General features: G+C 42.7%; 1 protein-coding gene across 1 annotated transcript in view; it reads right to left on the minus strand.

Annotated features, from left to right (window-relative positions):
* Nucleotides 1-14,089, minus strand: part of LOC132449058 (GDP-Man:Man(3)GlcNAc(2)-PP-Dol alpha-1,2-mannosyltransferase-like) — a 14,092-nt gene extending 3 nt beyond the window's left edge. Inside the window, exons 1-6 of the mRNA XM_060040647.1 lie at nucleotides 13,967-14,089; nucleotides 13,163-13,387; nucleotides 12,606-12,808; nucleotides 2,102-2,270; nucleotides 1,128-1,774; nucleotides 1-1,045 (exon numbers count right to left, since the gene is read on the minus strand). The exon at nucleotides 1-1,045 is cut by the window's left edge and continues 3 nt beyond it. Coding sequence (XP_059896630.1) covers nucleotides 762-1,045; nucleotides 1,128-1,774; nucleotides 2,102-2,270; nucleotides 12,606-12,808; nucleotides 13,163-13,387; nucleotides 13,967-14,037 — 1,599 coding nt within the window. The 5' untranslated portion in view covers nucleotides 14,038-14,089 and the 3' untranslated portion in view covers nucleotides 1-761. The remainder of the gene's footprint in view (nucleotides 1,046-1,127; nucleotides 1,775-2,101; nucleotides 2,271-12,605; nucleotides 12,809-13,162; nucleotides 13,388-13,966) is intronic.
* Nucleotides 14,090-14,895: the final 806 nt, after the last annotated feature.

The following is a 14,895-nucleotide window of genomic DNA, read 5'->3' on the forward strand; positions in this document are numbered from 1 at the left end:
AACCAAAGTGTTTATTAAAGACAAGGGAAGCTAATCAACATCTCAAAAATACAGATTAATTTACACGTTTTAATTAAATATGCACAATTATCCAACACAAATGGGACGGAAGAAATGACATTTAAACAAGCGGTTATTAGAAGAGCCGCCTGTAGATGAGGAATGTAAAGGAATAGGATCACAGTGACACTTTAACTAACAACATCAACCCGCTCTGCAGCCGTTCAGAAACTGTCAAATGTGATTGGCTAGGGCAGAAATGATCTGCCAATGAGCATGCGGGAAAAATAGGTAAGACATACAGGAAAACAGATTTTGGTTTCTGATTTTAACTCGTTACATATAACTTATAGAACTTCATGGTTTGATTGTCTCTTGGTGGGCCTCTTGTAGGAGTAACCACCACTAAAATGTATTTTCCAATTAACAGCTGATTGGTACTGTTCATCCTCTCTTTAAGCCTGGAAAACAGCCTCTCTCTCCTCCTCAGATCCTGTTACTTTCTGTAAGCGTAGCTAGCAGAAGCATTTGCGGTTAGCTGGTGCCACTTCTACAACTTTTAAGGACATGCTAGTTTCTTACTGTTAGCAAGAGATAAAGTTACTGTAGGGTAGTCAATTGGTCGCTATGGAAACCAGGACGGGGTAACCATGGAACCTTGACGGAATCGCCATAGAAAAGCGATAGGTGCCAGCTAAACAACAATCGGTGGCAATGGAACCGTTGAGAAAGCCTCCATGGGGACCGGAAGAAGCCCCACTTCAGGGCCCGAGTCCAGCCATCAGCGGCTCTGTGGCGGACAGGAAGCAGGACTCAAACTCGCGGTCGGAGAATCGCTCGACGGAGAGCCGCGCGTTGCGGCGCATCTCCAGCCGCTCGGCCGCCGGCAGTGCCAGGATGGTCTCCATGGCGGCGGCGTAGCTCTCGTCGCTGTCGGCCAGGAAGCCCGTCTGGGCTCCGTGGCGAGGAACCACGATGTCCAGCATGGGGCCTCCGGACTTGTGGGCCAGTATGATGGTGCCTGCTGCCATGCACTCGACCACACCTGCAGCGAGAGGGAGGGGAGAGGTTAGCGCTGGTAGCGTCGAGGGTTAGCAGAGGTTAGAGGCTCGCGTTGGCGCGCTCACCGATCCCGAAGTGTTCGTTCCACATGGTGTGCAGGCCGATGGTGGCGCTGACCAGCTCCTTCTGGAGCTCCTCGTAGGGAACATTGAGTCTAAACTCCACGCGGTCGGCCACGCCCAGCTCCATACACAGCCCCCTCAGCATCAGCACGCGGTCCTCGTCCTCCTCGTTACGGCATCCACCAATCAGAACCAGCTTCAGGGACTCCCGCCCCTCGGGCCCCTCCGCCTCCTTCCTGTCCAGCAGCTTCCGGAAGGCCCGGATCTGGAGCTGGTGGTCCTTCTCCGGCCGGAACTGCCCCACCGAAACAATAGAGCGGCACTTCTTGTCCCCCGCCCCTCCACTTCCCACCACACTTCCTGTTTCCTGCCCAAGCTCCTCCCACCCCTCCTCCTCCTCCTCCTCTGGCTCCTCCTCCTCCAGAGGGAGCTCTAGGAAGGAGCGGACATCACAAGGGGGGTACACGACGCTGGTGCGGTCGGGGGCTCGCCACAGCGCCAGGATGTGGCCCAGCGTCCAGGTGGAGTTGACCATCACCAGGTGACTGCAGCCACCGGCCAGGCCGTAGAGCAGGGCGAACAGACAGTAGTACAGCCCCTTCACCGCACTCAGCACCGGGTTGGCAGAGATGTAGTCGGCGTTGTTGAACCTGCAGAAGGAAGTGCCTCCTTTTTAGCTTTGAGAGAAAGAGCCTCGCTTATGGAGCGAGGATGATGTGAAATACAGATAGTGAGAGCATAGATTAGGTAGAGTAGTTACAGAGAAATCCCAAGTGCTGCACAACCTACTTTCTAAAAATACAGTGCAGAGTACCTGTAGGAATCAGAACACAAGGTTTCTGAATTTGGATTTGAACAGGCTGTGTTCTGAAGACCAAGAGGAAGCCCTTAAGCTAGAGCTCTACTGCTAGATGTTCTCTAAAGACCCCTGCCTTCATTCATTGGACCTCTAAAGCGGAGGTTCTGGTGGTTCTCACCTGGGGTTCCTGTTGCGCACCACAGACAGCATGTCTGTGCTGACGGTAGGGTAGTGCACGTAGCTGGCCACCATGCACCCTCCAAGGTAGCGGAATAGTGGCATCGTGAAGGCGTACCCCATCGAGTCCACATAGACGTCAGGGACCAGCGAGGTCAGAGCCTCCCAGCCTGCAACACAAACACAGCCGAGGCAGGGTAGCCTAATGAGTAGGGGGTTGAAGGTTCCAGGTCCGATCCCCAATGAGGCAAGTCGGTCAGTAGGAAACCCTGAGCAAGATGCCCTAGCCCCTACTGACCCCTACCAACCTGTATCTGAAGTGGCTTTGGATAAAAGCACCTGAATTAATAAATAGTAACACCAATACACACAACAGGAATTCATATTTCTCCAGCTAAAATGAAAACCCCAGACAGAAAGAAATCTGCTGAATTGTAATTCCTGCACTCACACTTGGTATGAATCCATAGTTGTGTAGATTGAGACTACAGTGATTAGAAAATATCTATAGTGTAATTGTTCATTTGATCAAAATAATCACCGGCATGCCATGACAGAAACAGAGTTTCAAATTGGATTGAACAAGGCAACTAATAATTGATTGGATATCCTTTTGAAACCAATACACAAAAATATAAAGCCTAACTGTGCGTTCACACCAAAAGCTGTAAAGCGTTTTGAGCGACTTTCTATTAGACATGAGCGATAAAGCGATAAAACGCTTGAGCGATAGCTTTAAAGCTGTAAAGCTGTAAATGAGAGTTGAAAACAGCTCAACTCTATGCAAATGAGCCAGTAGCGTTTCGGATGTAAAATGACCGCCAGCCAATCGGAATGTAGCGGCAGTCGTGATCGTAATTTCCGGTTAGTGCACCACGGAGTACTCGATTTGGAACAGCACTCGCATCTGAAAAAATAACGTAGTAGATAGTGCGGATAGTATACTTCCTTTAAGTATACTCATGGAAGTACGGGTATGGTCTCACGGAAATACGTGACACTGTCACGTTATTTAATCTATTGAAACGTGATCAGGGACACGTAGGCCTATTTTCTAAATGTTGTATTTCAATTGGAAGTAGGCTATTTGTCGTGTCACTAAGCATGACTTCCAAACTAAGGTTCTGTCCGGGAGCGTTCTCCCTAATGTCCCTTATGGAGCTCCGTACAGATATAATTGTCTTAGAACACTCCCATTCAGAATGCATTGGTTTACATTTCGTTCTGTGTAACACGCAAAAAGTCGGACTATCATGCTCTGGAACACGCTTCAATAGATTAACGTTCGTGCGCAGGAGCACGCAATCGTGTGATACCGGGTTGCAACCACACACACACACACACACATACACACACATACACACACACACACACAACCTCTTGCAGGCAGACTCAGAATCTTGAGCCCATTTATTAGGGAACAGGTGTTATCGGGATTCCATCACTGCATTCCCAGAATCCTGCATTGTGAAAGTCTTCCCTTTTTTTTTTAAATGTACAATGGCATTTTATTCTACATACAAAATAACCATAGTATTTTTCAGGAGTCCACGACCACCCTGCCCGTTTTGACACACAAAAGTAATTTGACACTTCTGGGATGAGCCAATGATTCATCTGTTTGGAAGGTTTTGTTGGAGACAAACAAAGAATCTTCAGGCAACAGATGTGACAGCTGTGACTGCTCTCTCTCTCCTTCGTCTGCTGGGTCCTCTGTGTTTGCCTACCTGCTACAGGTAGCCAGTGGGCGGGGCTGAGAGGCTTGTCAGCTGATGAGGTGCACCTGTGCAGGTCTGCCACGCAGGCTGTAGCCAGTCTCTCTCTCTTTCCACAGAGGCAGGTGGGCTTGGGTTCTGTTTAGGGTGGTTCCTTAAGGTTTTGGACCTTTGGATTGGTTCCATGTTTTGTTTTATGTTAACACTATTCAACATCCCCACAGCACACTTTCCACTGCCCATATACATAGGCTAGTCGAAAGAATTGTGTGTTTGGTCAGTAGTTCAGTTGGTTGGTCACATATGTTGGTTTGCTGTTCAGGTTTGGTTTGGTTTGATGGTTTGTTGTTCCCAGTATTTGTTTTGTCTGTCTGGGTAAGTTTCCTCCGTTCTGGCTCGGTCGGTCCTTGTGATTTTGGTACTGGTTTTCTGTCCAAACCATATAATCGCACATTTTCTAATCTTCCATACGCTACACTAATCCCTTTACAGATTTCATGATACTCACTTTATTCTAATAAATAACTTTATCCCTTATCATGTGTGGATCCCGATCTTTGCTCTGACCCGAGCCTCGTCTTAATGCAGCCAAGGAGATGGAAGAGCGTTATGAATAATTATTAGATGATTGTGTTGTACAATGAAAGACAGTAAAGATTCAATATGAATGGCAAAATAAGGATGGGATTTTATTTGAACAATAAAATATGTGTTGGGCAAATTATAGAGAGGCTGAGATTATAGATTTCATATTCAAAAGGCATTCAGGCCATGCTTGAGCCGTTTAATTCAAATACAGGACGGGGTGAAAAAGGGGGTGAAAAAATTTAAGAAATATATTTAAGAAATATAGGCCTACTCAAAGCCCAAATCATTGATATCATACCCTATCCAATAATAAAGAAATTTGAATTTGAATGGTAACAATTCCGTTAAATCCTCGTCCTCGTTTTGAACGTCTCACTCATGGCCGATGGCCAGTGTGTTCTTTCTGATTAGCTCTTAATTGAGATCACCTGTCACGCACCCCTATATTAAAGGTGAACACAATGGGTTTGGTTTACTTTTCGCATCGGCCTGTGTCAATCGAGGTTGTGTTTAGTGAGGGTTGAAAGTTTTCGATCTAGATTGCAGATCACTATTGTCACTTTATACAAACTGAAAGTATGCGTTGTTGCGTGTTTGTTTTTGTGGGCATTTGACTGAACAGCCCAGACAAATATTGCTACCAACATGGCACTTCGAAACAGACCACCGCAGTGAGTAAAAGTTATTTTCCTTTATTAATTGTTGACGTTTTTGGGCTGTCTCCTCAGACACAAGCCATCAGTATCCCTGCTCTTTGCACCTTGACATGCATGTCGCCGCTGTTTGTTAACCTAGCTTTGCTGATTTGTATCTTGTGATGTGTGTGTGTTTTTCTTAACAGGTGTTAGATGACTGACAAGATCTATGGGGGGGCCCCCTTTGGGCCCCCCCATACCAACTTAGTCTTCAAAGGAATCTAGTGCCATGGGACTCCAGTGTCTTCAAAACATCCTCGGAATACATGTGTATGAATGGTCCACCGAAGGGTTGATCTGGAAGCCACCACGGCCCACGCAGTAATCTGCTGCGTGGGCCGTAGTGGCTTCCAGAGCCATCTTTCGGTCTTGGTCAGGATTTGTTAGTTGCCCTTCAATGTAGCAGGCTACGGGTTTCTGAAGAAGCCTGCTTTACGTAGCATTGGAGTACAAATATTGTGCAAAATGCTTGTGCACTATTAACCTGTAGATTAGCTTAGTTTAACGTCATTCCGTGCTGTCTCTGTCAAATGTGTGGCTTACTTTAAGTCCACAAGGCCCTCTGGTAAACCACGTTGGAACACCCCTGGACAAGGTGATTAGTCACTGGGTTTGTGCTAAAGTTTTGTTCCATTTTTCACTAGTTAAGGTTTGGTAGAATTGTTTGGATGCTAGCGACGTGATGGCGTATGTACAAGAGCCTACCGTGGCCAGGCCACAGTTGCGACGGCCACGGCCAGATGGCCTTGTGTGAGTGCAACCTTGATTGCATTTGTATACTGTTTACCATTGGATGTTTATGCAATTTGGCTTAATTCATCCGCAGTAAAGCTGCATTTGACTATTCCAGGGTCGTTTTGTACAGGCTTTCAATTGACCATGTTGACTAGTTTGTGGGAAGTTTTTTTTTTTTTTCTACCCTTGCATACAATCCAACGGTTGTGACCGCTTATGCAACTGGGCTGTGAACCTTGCAATTCTAGTTGCATATTTGTACACGCAAGCTTGTCCATTTCTATCGCCATCACTAACACTAGCTTCAGCATTTCCTTGTAGGCCATTAGCTGACTTGTGTATTGGAGCGATGATTTGGGTATTTTAAGATGCTTGAAAACCTAAAATAAAGCAAAATGCGTGTCTGGTGTGCAAGAGCCAATTTGTTGGCTTGCAGTAGTCGAGGAGTTGCCGTAGGTCGTAAGCCATCTGGAGGTTGTGGCAATGGAGGCTTGTGGTAGATCTGCCATCCAAGAAAGGTTAATTCTTCTGAAGCATGATTAATAGTTTAGTAAATTGAATCTATTCATATAGAACTATAAAATCCAAGACTGCAGCCAGTAACTTGGATCGCAATATGTGGAAAGTATTAGTCTTCATTTGTAACAACAGAATAATTAACATGACTAACTGGGTTTCTTCCATTTTCTAACTAGGGGGACTTGACGGGTGAGTCTACTGGATTAATCAGTAGCGGTACTTTGCCCAACAGATTTGATGGCATGACTACAGGGTGACAAAGACAATTATTCCCTGCCTATCAAAAGAGACTTCTAAAACATATCTGCTAGAACAGTTCCTATACTTTTTCTATAATTTGGTCATGCTGCAAATTTACTTTTTGTAGTTGCTCCATATTTAGTTCTTTGACAGCCTCACCTGCTAGAAAAGTCTATTCAAATCGGCTAAATATAATGAACTAAATTAATAGCCATGAAATGTTGTCACTCATACTAATGGCAAATACCCTCTTTCAGTTGGTGGTTCAACACTGATGTCTCTCTAGGCTTGAGGGAGAGCTCACAAGTAAATTACACGAATGTCCTGGAGCAATTGGGAATACACTTTTATTTAGTCTACCTGACCAGGGACATCTTTGAACTATAGGTCACCTAACCCAAACTTTTCACTCTTGTTAGGTTGTCCTTTTCTCTTGTTTTAACCCGAAAGGGCTGAAATATCAACATTTCAGGTATTCTGTTTGGATAATGTGCAAAACTTGTGGCTTCACTAATACAATTTTTTAACAAATGTATTTTTCTTAATGTGGTTAAACTATTTAAAGATTTGTATGCAAAATATTTCTGCTCAATTTGTGGTAAATGAAACTCTATTTTTTAATTTGATAAAACACAACTATGGGTTAAAGGTATTTGCTTTGGGCATCTTTTGATATTTTTAGAATCTAGCTCCATTGCCGTTAGAAATGGTGTCTCCCAGTACTGCAAAGTGCTTCCACGAGTTTAAAAAAGAATGGGCAGAAAAGGAACTGCCAACTAAATCTAGTTTAACATGGGTAGAAAGTTTCCATGGAAGCTCTTGGCTGCTGGTTCCCAACACAGCTCCACTGTTAGCCTGTGGGGTGGCCACGGCCCCCCCGTAGAATCTCAGCCACCCCATTGGCCACCCCAAGCACCACATCACAGCGGTCAAAAGTTTTGACGGCTGTGGAAAAATGCGGAACCTTTCTCGCACCGCTAGTACACTGTCGGACCCTTTAGCCGCGCGCAGCGCGCACACGTCCTGTATTTGAATTAAACGGCTCAAGCATGGCCTGAATGCCTGTTACCACCTGACGCTTCGACCGGCACCTGCGGCTAAGTGAAGAAACCCAAAACAGAAAGGTATGATATCATAATGGATGTTTTTGTCTTCTAATAACTGACTATCCCACCCATGACTATCTATTTTGCCAAGTTTAGAAGCAAGGTAGATCGGAGGAGAACATAGTAAACTGTTAAAATTGCTATATGCTATGCTGTATTTGATAACTACGTTGCGAGATTGTGTACATTGTTTTAATATAATCTCTCTAGTCTCTACACATATTTGTTTTTGCAACTTCGGATCGACTTTCGATCTAGTTATTTGCTGTTAACTGCTATTGTTGCCAGAACGTGTTATGATTGTGTCAGGTATATACAGTATTTATGCTGCATTTTGGATAAGTGTCATTAAAGAGGGGAAAATAATGAAGAGGAAGAAGGCAGACATAGCGTCCTTCTGCAGGGCAAGTGGAAAGAAGTCAGCTAAGGCAAAGAATGAGGGTGAGATGGAGAAAAAACAGGAAGAGAGCGAGGATGAGGAGCCCCCAGAGAGCAGCAACTTAAATGGACCTCCAGGTATACAGTATAGAGACTCACATATAGTACAGCTTGGTATGAGGTTATCTTATTTACAATCGGCTTAAAGTTTGTCTATTCATATACAGGTCAGGTTGAAAGTGCATTGTAAAACATATCAGTTCGTTTTTTCAGTACATTAAAGTATGGCATATTTGTATTTGCTATCCAGAGACACTTTCACTAATATTATACTTTAGCTTATAGTGTGTTTGTTAAACACTATATAGCATGCATTATAAAACCTTTAGGAAAATTACCTGTACACCTTATTGTAATTATTTTTGATGTTTCTGAAAGATTGATCGAGAGCAGGACAGAAGAGTCCTGCCTGAGGAGTGGCCCCAGTGGATCCCCAGGTAAATTGTCAATCTTACATTGTATGTTGTACTCTTCTGCTAACTTTTCCATCGATATTGTCCACAAGTTTATATTGTATATGTTTAATGCTGTAGAAAATGAATTTTAATCTTTTGTATCTGTGAAATACTTGGATAGTGGATCATTACACCTTGTGGAAAATACTTTAAACACCTATTAATGTTTTTAATCTATATATTTAGATTCCCACAGAAGATTCAGACAGCGAGAGAGAGGAGCCTCCAACAACGAGTGGCGGCCCAAGTGGACCTCCAGGTATACTCACTCTTTCACACATACTGGACACTTTAATTCCACTTCAGTTTTGCCCAATCTGATACAGTGGCCTGATAATTCATAAACAGGTATGAGTCATACCACTCACCTCAACTGGAGTAGAGTTGGATGAATGGCCTCAAATCTATAACGTTTTAAGCAGATTATAGTGTTCAGATAATCGATTAGATGTAACATGGGATAGTACACTCCAATGTATGAGTTTATCTTGATTGTTATTAATCTCTGCTGTAATTTAATAATTGAATATGCCTTTTTTTCCATTTTTAAACAGACATTTCCAAATCAAGAACCGATAGATCTTTAAGGACAGTCATTGAAGTGTTCAGTTTTAATGAGATGTCATTGTTTGGATTCTCTGTCTGATATGTGTAAATGTGGCTCAAACTTGAATCTAATCATGCAGAGTCCGCCTAATACCCATTGTGAATATGATGTTTGTTATTATGTGTTTGATAGATGTTTATGGATCGAATTGAAGAAAAATTGACACTGCTTATTTAAACGGGCTGTTAATGCTTGTCATATTTACATTTGTTGGAATTCAGCAAATTGTATTCAGGATGTTATTTTATTTATTTTCATATTTCTATACATTAGCTCAGTATTTTAGACTTTTTGTTATTTAAAGATAAATCCATATTGTGATCAGACTTGATTAAATTGACTTCTAATTTTGTATCCTTGTTTTGTATTCCTGATGATACACTGAGAGAATTGACTTGGCTTGTCGCCATAAACTGAGGGCATCTCTACTATAAAATAGAATACCTTGCTGTCAATGCATATCTGTACAACCATTGTTCGACTCAGTCGTACAATACAAATAAAAACACAAATAGCAATCGGCAAATCAACACAGTTTAAAAACAAGTATGAATACAGAATAAGTGTATATTCTTTTTTAAGTTTTAGCTTCTTTGTTACTTTGCCTTTAGGTATAAGAACAATTTAAATATATTGAATACTTTTCTATTGCACCTTCACCTGAATTCCGAATAATGTTGAGATGTTTGCTGTGTCTTAAATAGCTCTGCATCTCCTGGTGAGACAAATGCTTGCCACCCAAAAATTATCACTGGCCCCATCCTGGCCACCCCAATGGAAATTTCCTGGCTCCGCCACTGTCTGTGGTCCATCCTTTAATATGTCCATGGTCCCAGTAAACATGCGCGAGAACTTTACTTCCTAGTTCCTACCACACATTTGTTCCTTCATGGTGCGTGAGAGAATAATTGCGGCTTAATTGCAGGGCATCTTATTTGTCCGCGATTGCATAGCCAACATGGTCTTATTATAGCCCGATCTTTAACTAAAAAACGCATAGAAAGAGTAAAGCATCCAGCATATGAATTCAACAATGTATGAGGGCATACGCAATCCGCATTACGCAACAGGGATGGTCGCACAGTGGAATGCTGATGGAAACCAGCGGACGAGCGGTGGGTGGAGATGTGCGCGCATTTCAGAAGCAGGGAGATACCGCACAAAAATCTATTTCTAATTTGTCAGTTTGCCGTGTGTCTGCCTGGCACAAATGCTCCCGTTGAGCGGATATTTTCCATAATAAACAAAACCACACACACACACACACACGATAGCGATCAACTAAACTATAATCTAGCATATAAGCAATCGCTCCATTAATTAGTTATTCAGTGTTTCATGTATTAATGCTTATTATTCTTTTTCTATTGACCAAACTTATGACCATCATGGGCCAATTGCTCTGTCAGTTAGCATTGCTGCGCTTTAACCGTACTCCTTAAAACTGAGGTTTTGGAGTTTAACACGCAGCTGCGCACAAGGTTGAACGTGATTGCTGTGTAACGACTCGTACAGGATCAGCTGATTCCTAGCTGACTCGGTTTAAACTGCTTGGAAACCGGAAGTACTCTGATTTCTAGTATACCCCAGCAGATGCAGTCTTAACTTAATGGTGGATGCATTATGTGCTATAATTACCAACAAAAACGTAATGGGAATGTAAAGTGAACTTTAATATAATAAAACTATAATAAATAAAAACGCTAATAATGTTGACATATATTATGAAATAGTCTAGGCTACTTTTTGTGGAAGTCTGGAATCTGCCCTCACCTACGTCAATCAATTACTTGTCATTGCTAACCATTTTAGTTAAGCATTGACCTTTTTATGTTTCGTTGAATGGTACGATCATTTATTTTTTTTACAGACAAATAATCTGTTCTTTGTAGATTTTTAGTTGGGCACTTTAAGCAACTCCTATATTATAGCCTGTTTTGTACTGAAGGCCTATCTGGTGTAATAAGTGCAGTGCTTAATTTGAGGGGGAGCAAGGGGGAGCGCGCTCCGGAAGCTCTGACGTGCGCTCCGCCAGCTGGATCTGGAGTGTGTGTGTGTGTGTGTGTGTGTGTGTGTGTGTGTGTGTGGCTAATACTGTGTGCATGTGTGTGTTTTGTTCAGATGTGCAGCAAGAGAGGTTGGACTTGGAGTGACGCGAGTCGGTTGAGTGATGTGTGATAAATCTGCGAGGAGTTAGCGAAAGTGGCTGCGGAGAAGAGGGGCAAGAAGGCCAAAATGAACTTTATTATTATTATGGTTTTTGTGGTATTCTGGTATTGTTCTGGTTAATAATATGTATCTATTTGTTAACGTGGCCAAGTTGTCATGCCAGATTGTTGTTCTAACTAGGCCTACTATAATCTATGAGGTAGCCTATCTATTTGTTTTCATCTTTTGATGCGACGGAGATCCATTTTCAAGGACTTGGTGTATTTTGTTGTGTTGAGAATACAATGACTCAATGACGCACCTGCGAGTGCATGACATTATTCCTCAACTGTTAGTAAACAACGGTAAACTTTATAACGTGTGGCTGTGTGTCTCTCCAACCTAACATATGTTTACTATTTTTTCTGGGTACATCCCCATTCACGAGGCTTTAGTAGGCTAATTTCTTGCGATGTTGACTAAATAAGTGTGGGTTGTTCGAAAGCGCCCACCAGAGCCCCCGCCCCCCCCCCCCCGCTTTTTTTCTACTCGTCCTCAGCGCTCCGGGAGCTCCCACTTGACAAATTAAGCACTGAATAAGTGTAAATGTATCATACCTATTAATAATAATTCATAAAACTAATTCTGTGTGTGTGTGTCGGTTATGATGGAGCCTTGTTTCATGCTGCAAACTGAACCACGTCAGGTCGAGATTAGACTAACACGCACAAAATACGCCCTCTAGTGTCTAATGTGAATTTCTCTGAAGACACAGCAATTGAGATCAAGGTAAAACGCAGCTAGAAGTTAAACCACAAGTACATATGACACAGCAATGGGGCTTAAGATGTCACGTGACTTCTTGAGTATAAAACCGTGTTAAACTCTCAAAAGTGGCTAAGCTAGCGACAGAGCAATTGCCCCCTTGTGTTTTTGTGGCTCGGTATCAGTGGCAGCACTTTTGTGGCAAAAAGCACGGCTCCTTTAAATGGAAAAGCGAAATCGCAAGAGCGATATGAGCTGTAAATATTTTGGACAGCGTTGCGTTTTGAGCTATTCAGCGATTTTGCATCTTTTACAGCTTTGTGTGTGAACGTACAGTTAAACATCCCACATCGGACTTCACGATATGGCAAAGTTGCATATTGTATTGAGGGAATAATGAGAGCCAATCAAGCGATGGTATTAAAACAACCAACCCAGGACCACCACACTGTAGACCCAGACCTCCCATACATTCAAGGGTGCTTTCTGCTCACCCAGGAATACGGAGCCGAGGCTCTGACCCAGCAGGGTGAAGTGGGGGTAGGACCCGGCCTCGACCATCGCCCGGTGACTGAGGAAGACGAAGGTGATGGGCCGAGGAAGGACTATGTTGAACCTCTGGCGCGCTCCCTCCAGGATCTGCTCTCCGGTCACTCCCTGGTCACCCGTGTAGACGGCAAACGCCACGCCTGGATAGCTAGGAGGACGCAACCAACAGGAAAACGGTTGAACATATATATTTATATTTCAATAAATATCCATAATGTTTACGTGTTTTATTTTGCTATTCCAATACTACTACTCTTATTTCCTGTCTGTGATCAATAACATTTTAATAAAATACTATATTATACTGTATATATATATATATATATATATATATATATATATTTACTTATTTCTGTACATTTATTTTTGTTTTCGTTTTAATGAATTCTCATCCCTTACTCTATTACTTTTTGTATTTTCTGCTGTGACAGCTCTAATGTCCCGTCTGGGATTAACAAAAGCCATCTCAACTCATCTTAAATGAGTGCGTTAAGGTGCTTACCGGTTCTGCAGTGCTCGCAGGGCGCACCACAGCACTCTCTCCCCACCCCCACCCCCGTTACAGTAGGGGTGGAAGAAGGCGACCATTGGTTTCTTTCCGTCGGGTCCCCCCCGGGCCCCCCGGCGGCCCTGCAGCCAGGCCTGAATCCCTAGAACCACCAGCCCCAGCAGCAGGCTCAACACCAGGCTGAGATAGATGCAGGGCAGCAGCAGAGACCAGAGCAACCTGGTTGGGTTTAATTAAAGCAAATATGAGGTGATTACAAAGGCTCATATTTTAATATGATTTATCTTTTCCATTTTTGTCATACTTAAGGACATTTTAAATACTTTCTACTTTCTAAACTCAAGGTCCAGCGATCTTTCCAAACTTGTCTTGTAAAACTTGTGTTTCCAAATGCCTGAATAATATGTTTCAGGGTTCTTATAGGTCTTACACACAGGAGACCATTGATTTAAATAAAATATTTGTAGAAATGTTATAATTTAATCGTTGACAGGATAAGTGCAACGTTTAATTGTATGCAACGTATGTATTAGGTTATACACTATTGACAGTGTTAACGTTGATGCCATTCATTCATGCCACCACATTCACATAGTTCCGCGTTTCCATTACATAACATTATACATGAAATGACAAGACATCACATCACATTATACACTGCCGAGGCGTCATAATCAGACACGTTGCAATGAAACAGTCACCTGTTTAATCTAATTCAAATGTGGATGATCTTTGTGCTTTAATTGATAGAGTACACGTTTGAAGCCTTTAAATACGTGTTTTAAGTAAATGTTTTACCTGATTATATCGCAGGAACACATTGATAAGTGATGACTATGATCATGATGATGATGATCGTCTCCTTCCATCGTGAAAACACAACAAGACCCCGGAAGTGATCGCGGATTGGCTCGACCTTGTTGTTTACATTCGCGTCAAACGGCTGCTTTCGGTTCTGCCTGACGCTAAACTTTGTTACGCTGAATATGTAATGACAACATTAACGTGATATTTTCTGAACATGCCAAATTTTGGGGAGGCAAAAAAATTAATTTGGCTTTTCACATCGCTTCCTGCAGGATGATCTAACGTCAGAAAGTAAATTAATGGCCTACCAACTAACACTGGTAGGCCATACATCACTATAGATAAGATAACGGAGGTAAGAATATGGAGGAGATACAACTTGAAAAAAGAATCAAAGTCCATGTTATAATTTATTTTATATTCCCTATGAGACTAAAAATCAAGTACAACAATATAAATTTGCTTTATTGACCCTTCAGCCATTTTTGGTCCCATTTAAAACCAAGATGGCTGCTGGGTGAATACGACCAAAAGCGGTTTCCGTTTCTGTCAGTGTATTATAAAAACAGGGCTTTGATGGGCCCCTATAATGAGCTTCAGGGCCTGAAGCCACCAGGGCTCCTCACAGACCCCACGACGGCTCCCCTTAGACAGAAGGAGGGGGGAGGAGGGAGGAACCTTGGATCTAGAGAGAGAGAGAGAGAGAGAGAGAGAGAGAGGGAGAGAGAGAGGGAGAGAGAGAGAGAGGGAGAGAGAGAGAGAGAGAGAGAGAGAGAGAGAGAGAGAGAGAGAGAGAGAGAGGAGATAGATAGATAAATCGATAGGTGGTTAGGAAGAAATGTAAATGCAAGAAATAAATAGCTAGCTGAGGTAGACATTATTGAGGGTATATGTAACATTAATGAAATGATCCATTACAT

Source organism: Gadus macrocephalus, chromosome 20, assembly GCF_031168955.1.
Source record: "Gadus macrocephalus chromosome 20, ASM3116895v1".
In the NCBI taxonomy this organism is placed as follows: domain Eukaryota; kingdom Metazoa; phylum Chordata; class Actinopteri; order Gadiformes; family Gadidae; genus Gadus; species Gadus macrocephalus.